We start from the raw sequence: 18,542 nt of genomic DNA on the forward strand, positions 1-18,542 counted from the left end.
CATCCTTCCCCTTATCTGCACCTTCCCTCTTCCTTCCGTGCCTCCAGCCTACCAAGTAAAATAGGGCTTGACAACCACACAATAAATTTTTTAAAGTGAATGCTTTAGGGATATTTCGTCCTCTGAATATTTATTCCGGCTTTTACAAAGGAATTTATCCACTTATTAATTCAACGGGAAAAACTAGAGAAAAAAAGTATGTGATCAGACAAGCCCAGCTTCAAGCCACGTATTCAGGTAACAGAAATATTTTCAGTTATTTTGTCATGGGTTTCAAAACAGAAGGATAAAGTGAATGAGTTATTAAGATGGGAACTGGCCAGGACTTTGTGCTCCATCTGAAAATAGCTGTGTAACACTAACAGTGCTGCCCTACCAGCGTGCTCTCACCCTGCACACATCCCAAACTGCACATTGTGCTGTGGCTCGCAATTCCAGCCCCACGGGGAAGGAGGCTGAAGTGGTTATGAGCTCCTTGCACATTCCCCAGCACTGCACTGCCAAGGCTGGAGCAGCATCCCGGCGATCCAGGAAATTCTGGAACACAAAACAGTGGCAGCTCTGCCCCTCTGAGAACTGCTCAAATCTCCCCTCTGCAGTCGGGACTTTAAACTGTCCCTCTCACTCCCACTCGGGCACCCCTTGCAGATTTACAGAACACTTTGGGGAGAATCACTAAATTTCTACAGTCTGTAATTTTTTACAGTACAGACTTAGCTTAAAGGTTTCCCTGTTTGTGCAATTCCTTCTTTTTAACTGTTCTAAGCACGCAGGTGAAAGCATCAAGGATTTTGGCTTCAGATGGGATCCACTCACCAGCTAAATCACTGCCTGCAGCCACAGGGGTTTATGGCTTTTCACTCTTTCAAGTATTAACGATGCTCAATTTTCTGCTTAATTTTATCAGATTTTCAAGTGTGTTTAGAAAGACACCCGACTGCTGCGTTTGAGGGGTGTCTGTGCCACTTCTGTGTCCGTGAGCAAGTTCATTTTGCTTCCTTTCCCCCGGAGAGTACTCACTGTAATATTGTTTTCCTTTCCCTCCAAGGTTGAGAAAAGGCACGTTATGAATATGCATTTCCCTTGTACAGTCTGGGGCAGCAAAACCATAAACTTGTTCATTTTATGGGTCTATCCTTTGTTTTATTCTAACGTATTTTATTGGGAAAGGGGTGACAGTTTTGACATGTATTATTAACAAATGAGGAACTGCCTAAAATTTTTCACACTGCAGTGATACCAAACATTTCTCAAAAATGATCTGTGCTCTCCAGCCTTGATGTGCCACAAACTCAGCATTTACTATGACCTGATCTTTCTCTTTAGACAGTTTTGCCAACCAATTAACCATTATCTCAGACAAAAGTACTCCAAGTATTAACTTTTTCAAACTCTTTTTTCATATTCTGCTTTGGGATGTGCTTAAGCAGCCCCTCAGAGTGAACCTCTTTTCCCTCACCTTTCTTAATTATCCCCTAAATTTACATTCACCCAGCTCTCCCCACAAGCAGAAAAGGCTGGGGGTAACCTAGGTTGAAATTTTCGTACATCATGAGTCATCTGGGTCTGTAAATGTCTTTTTTATACAGACTTTCTTACCATTAACCTTTCTGCCTAACATTACACTTTCCCAAAAATGTACATAAATACAACAACTTCATACACATTTATCACCTCCAACATAAGCAGCAGATAATTTTTCTGGGGGAAAAGAAACCTCAACGAAATCCAAAATCAAACCTGATTTTCTCTTGCATCACATTTAACATCAGGACATTGATCAAATACACTTTAAATGAAATTTTCTCATAGCCCAAGCAGCAGTGTAAGTAAGGAGAGGGTAGTGAATTGTAAATAATCAAAAAGCAAAGGCTGATAAATGGCTGATTATTTGCAAGAACTGCAAATAATTTCTAATTACTTTAGAAGTAATTTCTTCACAATTATTTAGCGCTTTACTGATCATTTATTCAAAAAGAACTTTGTGTTTTCTCAGGTAAAGCATTCTTTGGAAAAACAATGCCCTATGCAGGGCAGTTGGAATTTGTAATGCTGAACTGTGGTTGTGTGTAATTAAAATACAACATGTAGTGATGGGTGTGTGGAAAACTCCTTTGGAAGGAGCCTGCTCCTCCTTCAAACCCCTTTGTGACACACAGCCCCTATGGCTGGGTCTGCAATTTATGACAGCAAGGAGCAAGGGAAAGATAAAATTTCCACTTCAGCCATCTTTCACTATTATTGCTTTTGATTGTTTTGACAGGGCACATTAAAAAAAAATAAAAATCTTATTTTTACCTTTTCTGTTTTTTGTATTTCCCTTCAATAGCAGATCCTCTGAGCTAAAACCCACATCACACACATTATATAGCACCCAATCTGATCACAGCACAGACCTGGGAAGAGTCTCCAATAAAACCACAAACACATCCCCTTTTACACCCTGAGAGTCGTTTTGTTTCCTTACGAATTTTCTCATTCCCATTAAGGAGAAACAAAACCCATTTCTAGCTCACCCCTGGAAGGCAGCACAGCCCCTCCAAACTAAGAGAAAACAGTTTGCATTAATCTTCCCTCACTCTCCAACGTCCATATGCTGAAAAATCTCTGTGTTTTTTCCTGTTCTACTGACTGAACGCAACTGAGTTTAATTGTGCCACATCCAGAGAGCAGAGTTTGTGTTTAAAGGCAGAATTGTTTCTTCTTTGCCGACACAGAAGCAATGCTGAGACAAAAAACTGAGCAAATCCAGCGTGGCACTGGGCTGTAATTGCAGTGATCCATTGCAGAAAGAACACTCTATTTAACCACTTTATCCAGACACTGACACCTGGCATTCACTTGGTCTCCATGTTTTAACTTTTACTTGAAAATTACACTGACGTTTTGTTAAAAAAAAAAAAAGTAGTGAACAAAGTTCCTTTTTGAAATAAAAATATTTAGCGTTTTTAATGCTTACTATTTTTCCTTTAAAGATTTAGGAGGGAAAAAAAACCTGAATATACTGCTTCTTTCTGCAAGGCAACACCGCTCCTCCAAACACACAACAAGGCTCCAATTTCACTTTAAGTGCTTGCAAGATTAAGACCCTAAAAGCCAAGGGTGTTAACATAATACACTGATTTTATAAAACTGGAGACAAAGGAATCTTGAACAGATGGAAGAAGGCTTCCTCAAAACACAGACCCAACCTCCCTTTACTTCAAAATAAATATATTCACATTATTTTTAAAGGTAAGTTGTGACAACCTTGTTGATTAGTGCAATTCATGTGGCAGGATTCACTTTTCCCTTGCTCTGTACTGCATACTGAAAATAAGGCAATTAAATGAGAAAATTAATTCCATTAATTAAAAATGTTCAGTCTCGAGCAAGACAGAACGATCTTAGCTGTATAAATGAACATAAACCAATATGTTTTCCTTGACATGTGCTTTCCTTTAAGAAGGATAAATTTTGCTGCACAAAGCAATGATAATGCTATTTTAACAGCATCATAAAGCTGGAGAGAGATATATAAAAGGTCTGTTTTATCTTTTAAAGAGAAACCCCCTGATGTACATAGGAAAATTTACAAGTAAAATACCACCCTTCCCACAAATTCCTTACTGGTGAGCCTGAGTGAAAACTCTGGTCAGGTCAGGAAAAAAATGATTAAACTTTGCTGAATCCATAAAGCACTGTAGCTGGAGTTTCAATACAGATCATTTTATAGTAAAATTAAAATAGAAGCCCTTTTTAATTATATAAAGTGTGCACATTATTACTGAGGAGAGAAATACACGCTTTCCTCAAGAACCATAAAATTGGCTGCTGGGAATTAGACTTCAGCTGCAATTATTATATGGTTCTATAAAGGATATTGAAAGTCTGATAAAATTGCACCCTTGTCATGTAACAGCGATGCTTAATGCTAAATAACCACTCTGCAGCATTCCAGGCATAGCTTCCCCCAAACATCATCCTCCCTTCTCACACCAAAAAGAAAACACAGCAGCATTGGGGAGCTAAAAGTGTACCTAAATATTTGAAATACCAAATGAACAGGTCAAAAGATATGTAAAGCCACACGGAGGCAAAGCAACACATGTGATAAATGAACACTGATGGCTGTTTATAAAGGAGAGCTCTCCATGGATACCCACCCAACCCTCCATGGACACTGCCCAACCTGGCAGACTACACAGGATGAGAAGGGAAAAAAAGAGCAACACAATGAAGCAGAGTGACAAAGACCAGTGCCATACATTCCTGCTGGCTGCTTTCCTTCTCCTTGCAGCGTGTGTTGTAAACTGTGAGTATTTGTTACGCCTGCACACAGCTACAGGAGACTGACTGGACTTCTCCTGGAGAACCTGGAATTTATTGGTAAGAGCATGGGCCTAAAACCTGGAGATATTTCTCATCCCACAGACTCCACTGCACTCCCAGCTCAGCCAGGCTGAAGATTTTACGTATATTAAGAATATCAAAGAAATATTTCTGTGACAGGCGACATAAGGCACGTGCAGAGGACGGCGGGGCAAGAGACAGGCCGTGGGGTGTGGGAGCAGGGCTGTAAATTTTACTCCTTCAAATGAAAGAAAAGAAAAAATTCTTTCTCCTACAAAGAAGTCCTGACAAAGTCCCTCACCATTTCAACAGCATGGGTGGGATATAAATCCTACCTTCTCCTCAAGGCTTGGTCTGATCTGCTGCTCAGATGCCAGCACCTGTGATGTGCCAGGCTTCAGCAAGAAGCCTCTGCACAAGAGCACACGAAGGATCCCACCCAGCTCTTGTTTGACACCGCTTCTGAGTCGTGAAAAAAGCCAGACTGCTCCAACTCAAACCTGCTCAGCTTCCTACCAAATTATGGCAGGAAGCTGCAGCCAGCGTTAGTGCGGTGCTGCAGTGCCTCTCCCCAGCTCTCCTGCTGGACTCCCAGGCTGCAGATATGTTGGAAATGTTTCCATGGAGGGGTTTCTTTCCAAGCCAGAGCTGTGGGTGCCCACCCCAAGCCCACACTGCTTGTGCCAGGCAAACTGCTCGTGATGGTTGCGACCCTCTCTGAGTTATTCACTCCTCCCATGGCATGGTCAGGTGGGCAAAGGGAGATGTTCTGTGCTCAGCAGAACGTTACTGAGAGTCTGAGCAGGAAATAAGTGAAGGAAAACTCACAGACCAGAGCTGACTAACCTAAAAACAACATTCCTGAGGCAGTTGTGGCCCAGGAAGAGCGTGGTGAGTCTCTGCATCCCTATAGAGGGACTGGCCACTGGGCACTGCTCAACTATGAATGGGAAAGCATTAAAAAATATATTTGTTAGCTCACACTGAGCATCTGAAAACACTGACCTTTCAACCAGTTAATCATTAAACTAAAGTGTTAAAAAATTACTTTTTATTTGAAGCATGCATGAAATGCAGTCCTTAAATGGTAAAACCAGTAAAGGCCAGGGTACCATGAAGCCTTAAAAGTATTTAAAAGTATTAATTACACCTCAAAACATCTCCTGATGTATTTTGAATATTATATATATATAGTTTTAATATTTTATAAAACTATAAAATGACACACAGAGTCATGTGCCAATAGCTCAGTCAGGCCAAGATGTGGCAGTGGAGACTTGGGCTCCTCAGCCCCTCTCAGCTGTGGGTACAGCTGCAAAAAGAAAAATCTGTTCTGGCAGTTATTTATTTACCACTGGGGAAAACAACAAAAAAAAAATCAACTCCCAAAATGTGAAAAGAAATTAACTGAAACCAAATGCCAAACAAAGAAAGTTGGTATGCCAAAAAAAAGGGAAGTTGAAAACACATAGAATAAAGGCCATTGAATAAAATTTATGATCACACTTACACTGCAGAGAACTGAAATTTGGTAGTGATTTACTTTTCAGTAAAGCTTTTTCTTTTGTTTTTCTTGGAAGGCATTAAAAGTTTTCTCTATCCTTTTAAAGTACAAGTTTTGCTTTTTCTTGGTGAAACTTCGAGATGCTTTTTTTTTTTTTGTTAAAATTGTCTGAACCCTCTAACAAATAAATACTGAGGATCACAGAATATCATAATAGTATAAATTGATTAATAGAAACATTGACATGTAGATGCAATGAGAAGTCCTGAAATGTGCCACAGTTACAGTTCTCTCCATTAGAAACAATACAGGAGTCTGTCAGTTCCAGAACAAAACCATTGCTTGTATTTTCCTTATTAAAGGCAGGAAAAATGCCCAGTAGCATCCACACAAACATGAACCATTAGTTTCTCAGAACAAGGGAATAATTAGCTTACCTGGAACATCAATTAATCTCTTATAAACATTCAAGAAGGCTGCCTCTGCTTCTTTGCTTCTTTTACCCAATGCATCAATCTGAAAGGGGAGATGAGAAAAGAAGCTTTAAGACTTGTTCCAACACAACTCTCACACTCAGAGCTATAAATATATATTAATAATTTTATGTAAAACTGGTAAGTACATAAAAAGGGAATCCATGTCTCCTGTGTACAGTACCTATAGAAGCAGTCTTAAAAGACTATTCCTGCTACATTTGTACTGAATATAAAGTCCATTTTCCAGCCCAATAACAAGCTTCAATACTTTCATGACCACTCCTGCCTGTTGTGATTCTTTACTTTAAATCTTCATAAAAAGCCTGGTACTTGCCAGGCAGATTCTCTCCTCCACAACTGTTTTCCTTTACCACTTATTGAGATCCAGCACAGCAAACAGAACTGCGGCCACTTCTGATGTCCCACTCTGCCTTTATTGTGGTTAATACCTTTTTCTATTATTTCCAATAAACCCCTGAGAAGATGGAAAAATGAACTTGTTGAGTACCCTGTGATACTTAACATTAAATAACTGTGAATCTTCTACATGCAAAGAAGTTTTCTAATACAGCTGAGGCACAGTCTGCACTCCTGAACTCCTCTGACCAGCTTCTCCTTGTGTTCTGTAACACACACAATACTCATCTAAGAATTTATTTTTATCATTTTATTATTTTCCCCCTACGTCTGTATTTTCATTTAAAACTTAATTTTACAAGGAAAGGCAGCTTAATGGCTCCGAGAATAAAATACCTATTCCACAGCAACTTTTTTTTTGTAAACATGTATTTTCCTATTGTAGTAGAAAGCAGAGGATTTTCTATTGCTTCGTATCGACAATAAACAACCAAACTGACACAGGATCAGATCCAGTGAATTAATACTCCAAAGCAGAGGGACAGAAAGGGAAACAGGAAAGCCTGACACAGCTCTGTGGCAGCTTACCCGAATCAGGAAACCAAAGGCATGGAGATTATCGTTCCCATATTTTAATAAAAGGCAAGGAAGGATCTGAAGAACTGCGGATACAAAGGCCTGATATCAATTCTTCTGTGTATTTGAAAGGCAGTGAGTATTATGGAACCATTTAAAGGTGCGGACGTCACCGCGGCCTAAAAAAAGGAAGGCCCTGTCTGAAAAACGTCCTTGAATTCTTTCTCTACATTATTGATTCATAGATAAGGCAGAAACAATGGCCAGAGTTTACTGTATCTGTATTTCAGGAAAGTATCTGATATTTTATTCTGCGGGAGGGGGATTTGCAGCGCTGGGAAGCGTGTGACCAAGCCAGGGCTTTGGAAGCGCCGGGTGCCCGGGAGAGGAAGAGGAGGGGAGATAAAGCAGGAGGGTGCTGCGGGGTCAGCCATGGTGCCACTTGTGTTTACTTTGTCCTGAAACACCTCTGTGAGGAGAAGGGAGAGATCTGGGAGGGGAGAGGGGGGAAATTCTACGACGTGGACGATTAAATAACGCAGGGAGTCGGAGCGCAGCGCGGGACAGCGCGCGGCCGGTGCGGATCAGCCTCACGGCTGGTGAGGGACTTGTGGGGATCATTACGGGCAGGATTAAGGCCACAAAACCAAAGGACAATCGTAGAAATCACACAGAAGCACAATGCACAAGGTATAAGCCAAGAAAAGGCTTGGAGGGGAGGAGGGGTCACGGAGGGAAATAAGGACACAGGCAGTGTCCGCGCAGTATTTGGCAGCAGCAGCGAGGAAATCTTGGGAGATACGGCGAGAGGCTGGGAAGAGACAAGTTCTGGCAACACAATACAAGGCTGTATTTAAAGAAATAAACCAGATTCCTATTCCACTTACATCCCCCCAGGATCTGCATAAATTTATGGAGATGGGTGGAGGTGTGGTGTAACTGACACCTGACCTATTTAGAGCTTACCAAAGGGTATTGGAAAAGTGATAAATGAGCATCAGACGCTGAAATGATGGAGGATGTGGAGAGCAGATATAAATTCTCAAGAAGAGCTGGCCGTGCTGCTCTTTCAGAGTTTACCAAGAGAGACCACAGAAAGTAATCTCCCAGGGCATCTGACCTGCCACAGAGCAAGGGATTGATGGTTGTGAATAACCCACTTAATAATCTGAATTTGAGCAATCACAGATGGACTGATGCTCATTAGGGAAGGAGAACAGAAGCAATTCGGAGAGAACATTTTCACACGAGGAGTAGTGAAATGAGCCTGTGGAACGAGGTGCCAAAGGCAGGGAGGCCCTGGGATGTGTAAATCCATGCTGGGGAGTGTCAGGCACCGCTCGGGGATGGGGTGAGAAGGAAGGGGCACCACCAGGGACACTTGTGCAGTTGAGCTGTTTCATGGGTGCACAGAGACTCTCTGAAGGCCAAACCACACCATATGTTATACTTCTGGACTTCAATGTTCCCACATACAATTTTCTCTCGCTGCTGCTAGGCAGAGAGCAGCCAAATTTAAATTACTATTATTAAATACAATTAGCATTACAGCACTGATTCTGTACTGTATTTTGAAAATTTCATTTACCCCTTTTATGAAAAGCAAAGCACTTAAAATGCTTCCATTTCTGGGAAATAACAGGATGGATTTGTTTTCCCATTACAGTTTTTCCACATTTTAATAAAGAGCATTTGTACTTTTATTCTCTCTAAGTATTATAGAAGGTATGGTTTATTTGCTCCTTACCAGTTATAGAGTGATGGAAATATAAACCAGATTTGAAATAACATCTTGCAAGGAGATCAGAGACTTTCCAAAGGAAGCAGTTTGTAAATCACAGGTATTTTACACCTTTTCTCGCCCTCAAATTCAAAACCAGAATTCCAAACAATCCCACTAGGCAGAAATATGGTTTTATGTTTTAGTTGTTAAAAAAAATAAATCAATCTGTCTGGTTTAAAGATCTATAAAAATGAGCACTGCAACTATTTTATATCTTAAAATAAAATTTAGAAAAAGCACCGTGACAACTTTAACTGGAATAAAAAAATAATTAGGCATGCCAGCACCCAGGTGCTTACGGAAATAAGGAAATATGGGAGGAAAAAAGACATCAAAAATAGCAAAATATAAATGAAGTCCAGAGAGAGAGGAAACAGAGCACTGAAATGACATGGAAATATTTGGAAGTTCACTGAAAAATTTTCAAATCAAAGTAAAATCGTTTCAGGAGCCAACAAGGTTGAGCTGCAATCAGCTCACATTAGAACGGTTGAACTACATTATAAAACTCTTGCTGAACATTTTTATTTGATTCTAAAAACTTCAGGGACCTTGACAGAAGTCAACTTATAATTACACTCGCGTTGTCTTGACACGAGCTTAGTTCCAAATCTTAATTTATCTAAACCAGGCCCCATTATGTCTTCTCTGAGCAGAAAGAAACAACAGTGACCTCTGTATTCCCCACCACCCCCATAAACATATGTTCACTTTTAAGTTTTGGCATCCTATTTGTCTTGATAATACCACTGGCTCTTCAGTGAGATAACAGAACTGAGACACCAGGAATCCTCCCTGCTCAGCACAGCCTTCCTCTCACTCTTCATCCCTAAAACATCGCTGGAGCTACGTGGAGGAGCTGTGGCCAGACACTGGGCTGAGACCAGTCCTCCCTTTATCCACCTTGTTTTTCCAGGTCAAGTTCTCTCCTGAGTTCACACTCAGGGTACCAAGGTCACCCTGGAGGTTGAGTGTCTCCCCCTCCAGAATCATCTCCTTCCAACTGCCATGAAGATCTCCATGGTCTGATCCCTTTGTTGTCTGGCACTGCTGGCTTGCTCCCCCAAAAACATGGACAGCCTAGTTCAGGAGTACTTGGTCTCAGTCTCATACCCACTGCACCTGGCTGAAATCCAAATATCATCAATGAACTCCACAGATTTATCTCCACATTTACGTAAGCACCACAGATCTGGCACCTAGGCCAGGGAAGGTGCTGAACCAGGGTTTATCTGAGTGTTGCCTCTTTCAGCTATGTCCAGCCAAGTTCAGCAGGACAGAAGCAAAGCCTGTGGCTTTAGTTTGGAATCTCAGGTTTTTATGCAGTAGGAGATTTCAGCATTAATTCAAGTCTGATGTTTAGTGCCCCACAATCTCCTGAGCAGGGTCTGCAGGGCTGGGATGCTCTGGCTGTATGAACCTGGTATCACCTCATGGGCTGCAGTCAGACCGAAGGATGCACACCTCTGCTCCTGAATTTAAAGATGGAACAAGATGATTGAAGCTCTCTGCAAGGAAGCTGGACTGCCAGATGCCAGCACATCCTGCACTGACACTTGAATTCTCTGAACTGAGGGACATCAGCACATTAAGATATCTCTGAGCATGAGACTGCCACGTGTGCTGCTCATCTTGGATCCACTTGGATCCTTCAGCACAGCTGGAATGTTGGGATGCTGCACTCAGCATCCCAAAGACAGTTCCCTTGTGAGGGGTTCCCAGTGCTGTGTCAGTCTGGCATCACCAAAGCACTGGTGATTTACTCTCAGTACCAAACACAAGTGTTCACACAACTGTGCTAAATATGAACTTTGCAGTCCCAGCTCTTCCACTTATCCTCACAGTTCTCCTCTTTAGTTCCCACTCTTGTTAACCACCTTAACATGTCTTTTACTGTCCTGCACACAATCTGGAACTAATTTATCAAGTGAAAATAAATTATTTAAAAGATAAATTATTTTTCTGTTCTGATTTTTAATAAATGGATCCCTTAAGGAGACACCCATCCCTTTTCCCTTACATGTCTTCTGTCGTATTGTTTTGCATCACGAAATTTTTCCATTTGTCTTCAATTACTACAAGTTACCAAAACACCATTAAGAACTGGAAAAACCATATGAAACAAAGAGAAAAGCATGAGAACAGCTCATTAAAGCACCACTCTTTTAAGCCATGCTGTATTCTTGAATAACTGCCTTGGAATCAAATGGTGGCTACAGCAGGAATATTAATGCATCAGTCTTGATTTGAAACCTTTAAATACAGTTGGCTTGATTTCTCTTTCTAATACCAAGAGATATCTACATTAATAAATAAATTAATAAAAATAACATTGTAATTTACAAATTAATAAAGTTTATTCACCGTCCCTGTTAGTTTATTTTGCCACTGACAAAAGAAAAAGTAAAAAATTCTTATATTTAGTTTTGTTGCAATTAAAACAGTTTTGAAGCAAAATTATAAAAAAAATTATTTCTGTGCAGTTGCTTAAGGCATATGGTGTGGATTTTAGCTGGGCTATAAATTCTTTAACAGAATTAAGGACTTCACAGTGGATCCAACACCAATCTGTTTAACAAAGCTGCTTGGGTTGGGACACAGGTACCAGGGGAGAGCCTGGGAAGGGCACGCCTGCCTCACCAACTTGTTGGTTTAACCTCAAGTTAAGCAGAGAGCTTTAGAAAGGACTCAAACACCTCAACTTTTCAGTTCTGTTCCCTCCACTGTGAAACAGCTGCAACCTTGAACCCTTAAAACCTCCTCTTCCTTTCATACCCAGATAAATCCTGATTTTCCCAGACAAACAACGCTGCCATCCCCTGGGGAACGTTCTCACAGGATAGCTTCTTGCTGCTTTTCCAATCTTTGATCTTCCTTCCCAGTAAAGCAGCCCAGCCCAACGTGTGCCTGCAGATATTGACAGCAGAGCCATAGCTCTGATAAAATCCCGTTTGCCACCCTGCCTTTGGCTCAGCGGCTGTGCTGTCCCTGCTGGACCTCTCCTGGAGCCTTGGATAACCCACCTGCCTCCCTCCTCACCTCTCTCAGCATTTCAGAGCAGGTTTCCCAGCTCCCAACCCATCCAGGGGCAGGCAGGGAGCAGTGATTCAGCTCAGTGGCTCGGTGAAAAGTGAAGGAAGGAGAGGAAGAATTTATTTTCCATTGTGCTGGCAAACTGAACTGAGTCATGCTGTGCATTTGCTGGGCTCAGCACGAGGGAGGAGGTGGGCACCCAGAGCTGGGGCAAGGACACCCCATGGCATGGGTCCCTCACCTGCATGGATCAGCAGGAACAGCATAAAACAGTGACAAGGAATGAATGGCACAAGGAGGCTCAGAGTGTCAAATGTTACCAAAATTCTCTTTTATCTATCGATCTTTACAGTATGAAAGTGGATTAACTTTGTTCATGTCTATATTAGTTGATTTCATACACTCTGATGTAATGACACGCTACAATTTTCCTGGAGGCTTTGGAGTTTTTTCATGCTCAAGTTAAAAAAAATCAAAGGACAGCCTGGTTCTGATAATAAGGACTTTGCTCGTGAAAGGATAAAGGATACTCCTGAACACCAAACTAATGCCAACATCCCAGCCCCTCTGACACTTTATTCAAACTCTCACAGTATTTTCTGGTGTCACAAACCAGAAATCCCAGCAACCAGGGATGCCTGGATCCTATTTCTGTGGAAATAGGGCTGATTTGCAATGTTTTACTCCAGTTAGTAAGACTGGCTGCCAATGACTAGTCAAATTGTGTTGTACATGAATTTTAAGTGGTGTAAAAACCTTGTGTGAAACCAGATATGGGGAGCCCCAATTTGGCTGCACAATGAATAATTATTTACCTTTGTAATTCTATATTTTCACCACAGCCTCTCTCCTTAAGTCAGCACAGCCCAGTCGTGAATTTTCTTGACGCCAAAAAGGTAAAACAAAGAGGTGACCCCTAAACAGGGGACACATCCTTCCCCCAAAACTGAAGGAAAATCTTTCTAGTGAAGAAATCACGAATCATTTGTTCTGTCACCAAAGAGGGAGATGTCAGAGCTGGCCAGTTCTGATCTCGAGGTTCTGTGAGAGCACAAGGATGGAGAACAACTCTGGCCACGCCAGCCCAGCCGTGTTTGGGAAATGGGGCAGGGAGGAAGGGGAGGAAGGCAGGGAAGAGCAGCCTGGGCTGCCCCACATCCCCCCCAGCTTCCCAGCAGCAGGAGCTCTCACCTGCCTGTGCACCTCTCCTCCAGGCTCTGAGCAGTGACCTGGAACCCACAATCACTCCTCTCCCTCACGGATGATCCAAACTTCTGTTTAGGTGTTTTTAAAAAAATTAGGTCAGAGCTAATTCCTCTTGAGGAATTTGTGCAAGAAGGAGTTCATTAAGCACCTTTGTGCAATAAATACCAAAATGCACCCTTTTCCTGGCTTTTTGTACTGAGCTCACCCTCTTGCTTCTCTTTTCTGACAAAGCAAGACCAGCTTGTATAGAGCCTCATAGTAACTCTGTAATAAAGAGAGGTAATTCTGTAATAAATACAGAGATAATTCTGTATTTGGAGAAACAGGGACTCGGCAGAATACCTCGCCTGGCCCAGCCCTCCCATCCCCATTCCTTCCAGCACACTTCAAGCTCTCTTTTTTTCTTCTGAGGATGAGAAGACACTCCTGACCCTGCGAGCTGCACCAGTGCTGCCTGTCGGAATCCTGAATAAACTGAATTTCCCACCACTGTTCCCGTTGCCCCCGAGCGCGTGGCAGCAGCACAGCGCGCCTCGGTACAGACAGCCCACCAGCTGCCAACAGGAATTTCAGCACTTTGTCAATTATGTAAAAATAAGAGGATTTGGGCTGATCCTCCCCAAAGTTACCCTGGTAGTCTCTGCTGTCTTGGTACAACTTGCTGCAAGTTGGAGAGGAACCTGCAAGAGCTTCGGGGAAGGTTTATGGTGCCTGTCGCTGTGTAAGGTTTGGGACTTTGTCTGTTATTCCCACAGCTGAGAGCTGTCCCGGGAAGGAAAAGGGGATTACTGATATAATATATATATATACCTATATATATATATATAGATATAAAGGAAAAAGATATTATTGATATAACAGGAGAGGCTCTGACTGTATTTGGGGACCTCTGCAGTTCTGTCCCTCCTCTGCAGGTCAGTGTCTCCTCTTGGGGATGCTTTTGGCTCTGCAGCAGCCACCCCATGTGCTCAGCAGGGAGAGCTCATCTGCCCGTGAGATGCTGGAGTATATTTAAATCACCTTCCTCAGGAAAGATGTTGTTTAAACTGCAATCAAGCCAGCCAAAAATAAATAAATAATCATTTACACACTTCTGTAAACAAAGAAATGAAAGCACTGTGGAGCTGCCGTTACCCCAAGAGCAGGTCACGACCTCTTCCTGCTTTGGGGAACAGAACTGAGATGAAGAGTGGACTTTGAAAGAGAATTAACTGCCAAAAATATTCACTTCTGGTAAATAGAGGGTTTTGATGGGACTTCCATTGGAAAGCAGGGAGGCTCTGGGCCCAAACACAAGTGCTGGATTTTGATGTATGCTGTTGACTTCCCCAACACAGAGCAATTTGTAATAGCTTTGCCACGCTGTTGTTTTCAAAGCTCCTGCTACATCACAAGCATTTATTTCTGACCACAAAATTACATTTATTCAACAGAAAGCAGCTCAGGGTCTTTAAGAGGTTAACTTCTGGAGTGCTTGGCTGCTCTCCAGCCTCCCTGTGAGCATCAGTGCTAACGCAAGGCACACAACAGCACCCAGGCTGGCCGTGATTAATAGAGTGCTGAACACGCTGCTTTCCACATACACACACTTTTCATTCCCTTGCTTCCATAGATCATGGACTTATCCTCAAAATATCTGACTGAAATTGAATTTGGCTTCTCTCTCAACCGTTCATTTCCTATGTTATGCAAGGTTATATCCTTTTCTGCATGAGCAGAACCAAACCAGCTGCAGCTTTTGAGAAGAAAATGTGTTTTCAATTATGAAGTTGGCCTGAATATTGAACCACAGTTCTACTGCTGCTCTAATTGAGCCATCATGGAGTGAATGTACAGGAAAGAAATTGTATTAATTAGGTTTGGAAATTTAACATAAGGAAATTAAAGGGGGTAAAATAGAAAAATATGAGTATCAGCTCAGGAATAGTCCCTCAAAATGCAGAAGGAGCGTAGGTCTGAAGTGGTTTAGACACACATTATTACAGTACTCTTCAAAGACATGATTAGTAGTTTCAGCACATCAAACTGATTTTCAGCTTCTGTTGTCTGCATATAGAAAATTATTAAATTACTCGACTGACCAAATTAATAGTTTAAAGAGCAATTCAGCTGAGTGGGAGGCAGAGTGGTCTCATCAGAATGGCAATACCCTTAAAAGTACTTGCTCCAGGAGAAGAATATGAGAAATGGCTTTCACAGACATCAAGTCCAGCACATTGTTTTGGAGTCTGTGCCTTAGAGGGTTCTCCAAATGAGGGATTACTGCATTACTGTTGGACAGTGCTCCTATGCCACATGAAAAGAATGCTAATGACCTCAGGAAATCCTTTCCCAGCCTTAAAATATCTGTCTGATGACTTCACAAATACAGATTCCAACATTAGACTTCCATACCACAACTTTAGTTCTGTAAATTAACGCAGCCCAAGAACATCCCTTCTTTTTGCTGCCTTTTTTTTCTTTGTTTTTCAGATTTCAAGTACAAATATCCATCCACTGATGTACCCATGGTAAAGCACAAACAAAAACACAGCTACCCAAAACACAGCTCATTCAGATGGCTGCTTGCAGAAGTGCCTTGCTAATTATATATAATAATCATGTCATGATTGCATGGTGAAGCTCTTTAACCTTTCCTGATTCTGTCCTGTATTTAGCCCAGCACAGGGAGAGCAAACCATTAATAAGTTGCATCCTCAAGTTAATGGCAAGGAAAAGGAAAAGCAAGACAGAGATTTAAGATCAAAACGACAGGAATTTTACACTTCTGAAATTAATGACTTTTAACTGTCTTGCTCCCAATAGCCTATTTACACCATCCAGACCTTAAATCTTCCAGGAAAGGCAGAAAAGTTACCCACAGATTTCAAAAGACCAGTACCATCAGCTCTGAAGCAGACACAACATTCTGTTAAATTAGAAAACTGCCTTCAAATTTCCATTAAAATCCTAAATAAGGAAAAAGTACTATAATAAAACTATTCTCCAGTGATGAATTAATAGGGGCTCATGCTGAACTAGGAATGCATTTGAAAATTTGTAGTATGTTAAATTCCATTTCGTAGTGCTTTTACTTTAACTCTTATCATAAAAAATCCAGTTACTTAATGCACTGAGATCTATACAAAAAAAGTTATTTCCAAGTACTAATGGAAACTGAATATTTGATAACTGGAACAGTTGTTATCTGAATGAACGAGATAAATAACTAAGGAATACAGAATGTTCTGCTTTGTCCGGTATTTATAAATTCATATGATATAAAGGGAAAATACTGGGGGAAGTATCAACATTCCATGCTTAAACTGAAGAGAAAAATTGGCTACAGTGACCTGTGGGTTTGTTTAAAAACGCCAACTGGCCCCAGGTTTACCAGCAGCTCCCATAAATCGTGTTTGGGAGGGGACATAAATACCTGAGCTTAACTTCCCCTCTCTCCAAGTCACGTCAGGCTCACCCAGGCACAGTTCAAGGACAGTTTAAGTCAACCTGAGCTGGCACATTTGTGCTGCTCCTGCTCTCCTGGCATCTCCCCTGCACTGAGCTGCTGCTCTGAACCCACCTGGTGGGAAACTAAGCCAGCAAAAAGAGAGGAAAAAACCCCAACTTTGTGCTGAATGTGGGCTCACACCAGAAACAGTGCTGAGGAAAGGCAGGGGGTGGGGAGCAGGAGCACAGCAATATCCATGTAAAGCTGCTTAAATACCTGGGCTTATCAGGGAGCTGCCTCCATCCTCTGACCTGCTGGTCCTCCCTGGAGCCCAGAGCCCCGTGGACAGTTCAGCCCACGTGGGATTGGCAAAAGCCCATTTCCTTTCTGATCTGGAGTCTGGTTTATTATTCCATGCCCAAAGCACCTAACTCTGTCTAAGGGCAGAGTTGGAGCAAAGGATGAGGCAGCAGCAGCAGCAGCAGGGGGTGGAGACAGGAGTCAGAGGCAAAAATGTGGTGGAAACTCTCCCACAGGGAAGTGGAGAAGTTGCATCAGGCAAGAAACTTTTTGCCCAGTTCTGAGTGAGCAGCTGGTGGTGCCCCAAAGTTCCATATTCCCACCCACAACACCTATGGAGGCTGCTCCTATAGCATTCCCCACTCCTGCTCCAGGACACTCACTCTCCAGCAGAAGGGGCCCTAAAAAACATTTACAATCACCACTTCTCCCCTTACCTCTGTTTTATTTATTCACTGCTGTTGACCTTTTTAAAAAACCCAAAGTCATAGAATCACTGAAAGGTTTGGGTTGGAAGGGACCTTAAAGCCCATCCTGTTCCAGCTCCCTTGCCATGTGCATCTTCCACCAGAACAGGTTACTCTGAGCCCCACCCAGCCTGGCCTTGAACACTTCCAGGCACAAATCTGGGGCTGAAAACTGATGTTTGTGTAGTAAAATAGGGGAACCTCTTGCCCTATTCCTTCTCCCTGCTCACATCCCATCCCACAGGTACTGTGTGACCAAAAGGTCCCTCTGCCAGCTCCTCCCAGGACATTAAATATCACCTGACAGGTAATAATTTATTGCCAGGCAATCCCAGGGGCTGCTGAGGTTTGAGTGTCTGTTCCCAGCAGTGCTGCTCCCTGAGCCTCTCAAGGGACAGGAATTGAGGCATCTCCTGTGGATTTGAAATGGAGAGAAGTCTATCTGCTCAACAAAACTTGTTTTTGAGGTACCCAGAGCAGTTATCTCCTGATTTTTTAGAAAGTTGGCCTTAACAACAACCAGAAACCAGATCTATATCCTGAACAATCAAATATAACTCAACAGAACAGGCTCATATCCTCGGTATTTTGATTTGTCTCCAAAACAAGATACAGTAATTACATCTATAATCAAATACCATAATTCACAGTTTAATGTGGTGCATTTATGTAGTCAATCATGATTAGTTCAGGTTTTTTAGGTTTCTGAAACCCTGTCTCAATTAGGGAGACTGGAATCACCACCTCAGAGATTCAGCAGCACAATCTTTTAATGTATTTGTGCTTCATTTACGTAACAGGGGATTACAACCCCAATTTTACTCTGGTGAGGTTGAATTTATACCAAAATAAACTTCACTTTTATATCAGTGAAGAAAAACTATAGAGAGGAGTGTGTATGAGCCATGCCAAGGTAACAGGGAGCTGTCTCCACCAGGGAAGATCTTATGGCAGAAGCTCCTCCATTGTAGCCAAATTTAAATTTATGCTTTTTACTTGATCCTCAGACATTCCTTTCATTAAAGAACAGTGCTGAAAGCACACATGCACTTTTCAGTCAGTGCATTGCAAGCTTGAA

At 42.0% G+C, this 18,542-nt stretch overlaps 1 protein-coding gene across 8 annotated transcripts in view; it reads right to left on the reverse strand.

The window, feature by feature from the left end:
• The window catches only part of CUX1 (cut like homeobox 1), a 268,920-nt gene that overhangs the window by 143,243 nt on the left and 107,135 nt on the right, over nucleotides 1–18,542 (reverse strand). For all 8 annotated transcript variants that reach the window (XM_030288034.4, XM_030288032.4, XM_072916710.1 and 5 more), the window contains exon 4: nucleotides 6,274–6,352. In XM_030288034.4, the coding sequence (XP_030143894.4) occupies nucleotides 6,274–6,352 (79 nt within the window). The remainder of the gene's footprint in view (nucleotides 1–6,273; nucleotides 6,353–18,542) is intronic.

The sequence above is a fragment of the Taeniopygia guttata genome, chromosome 19 (assembly GCF_048771995.1).
Source record: "Taeniopygia guttata chromosome 19, bTaeGut7.mat, whole genome shotgun sequence".
Taxonomy (NCBI): domain Eukaryota; kingdom Metazoa; phylum Chordata; class Aves; order Passeriformes; family Estrildidae; genus Taeniopygia; species Taeniopygia guttata.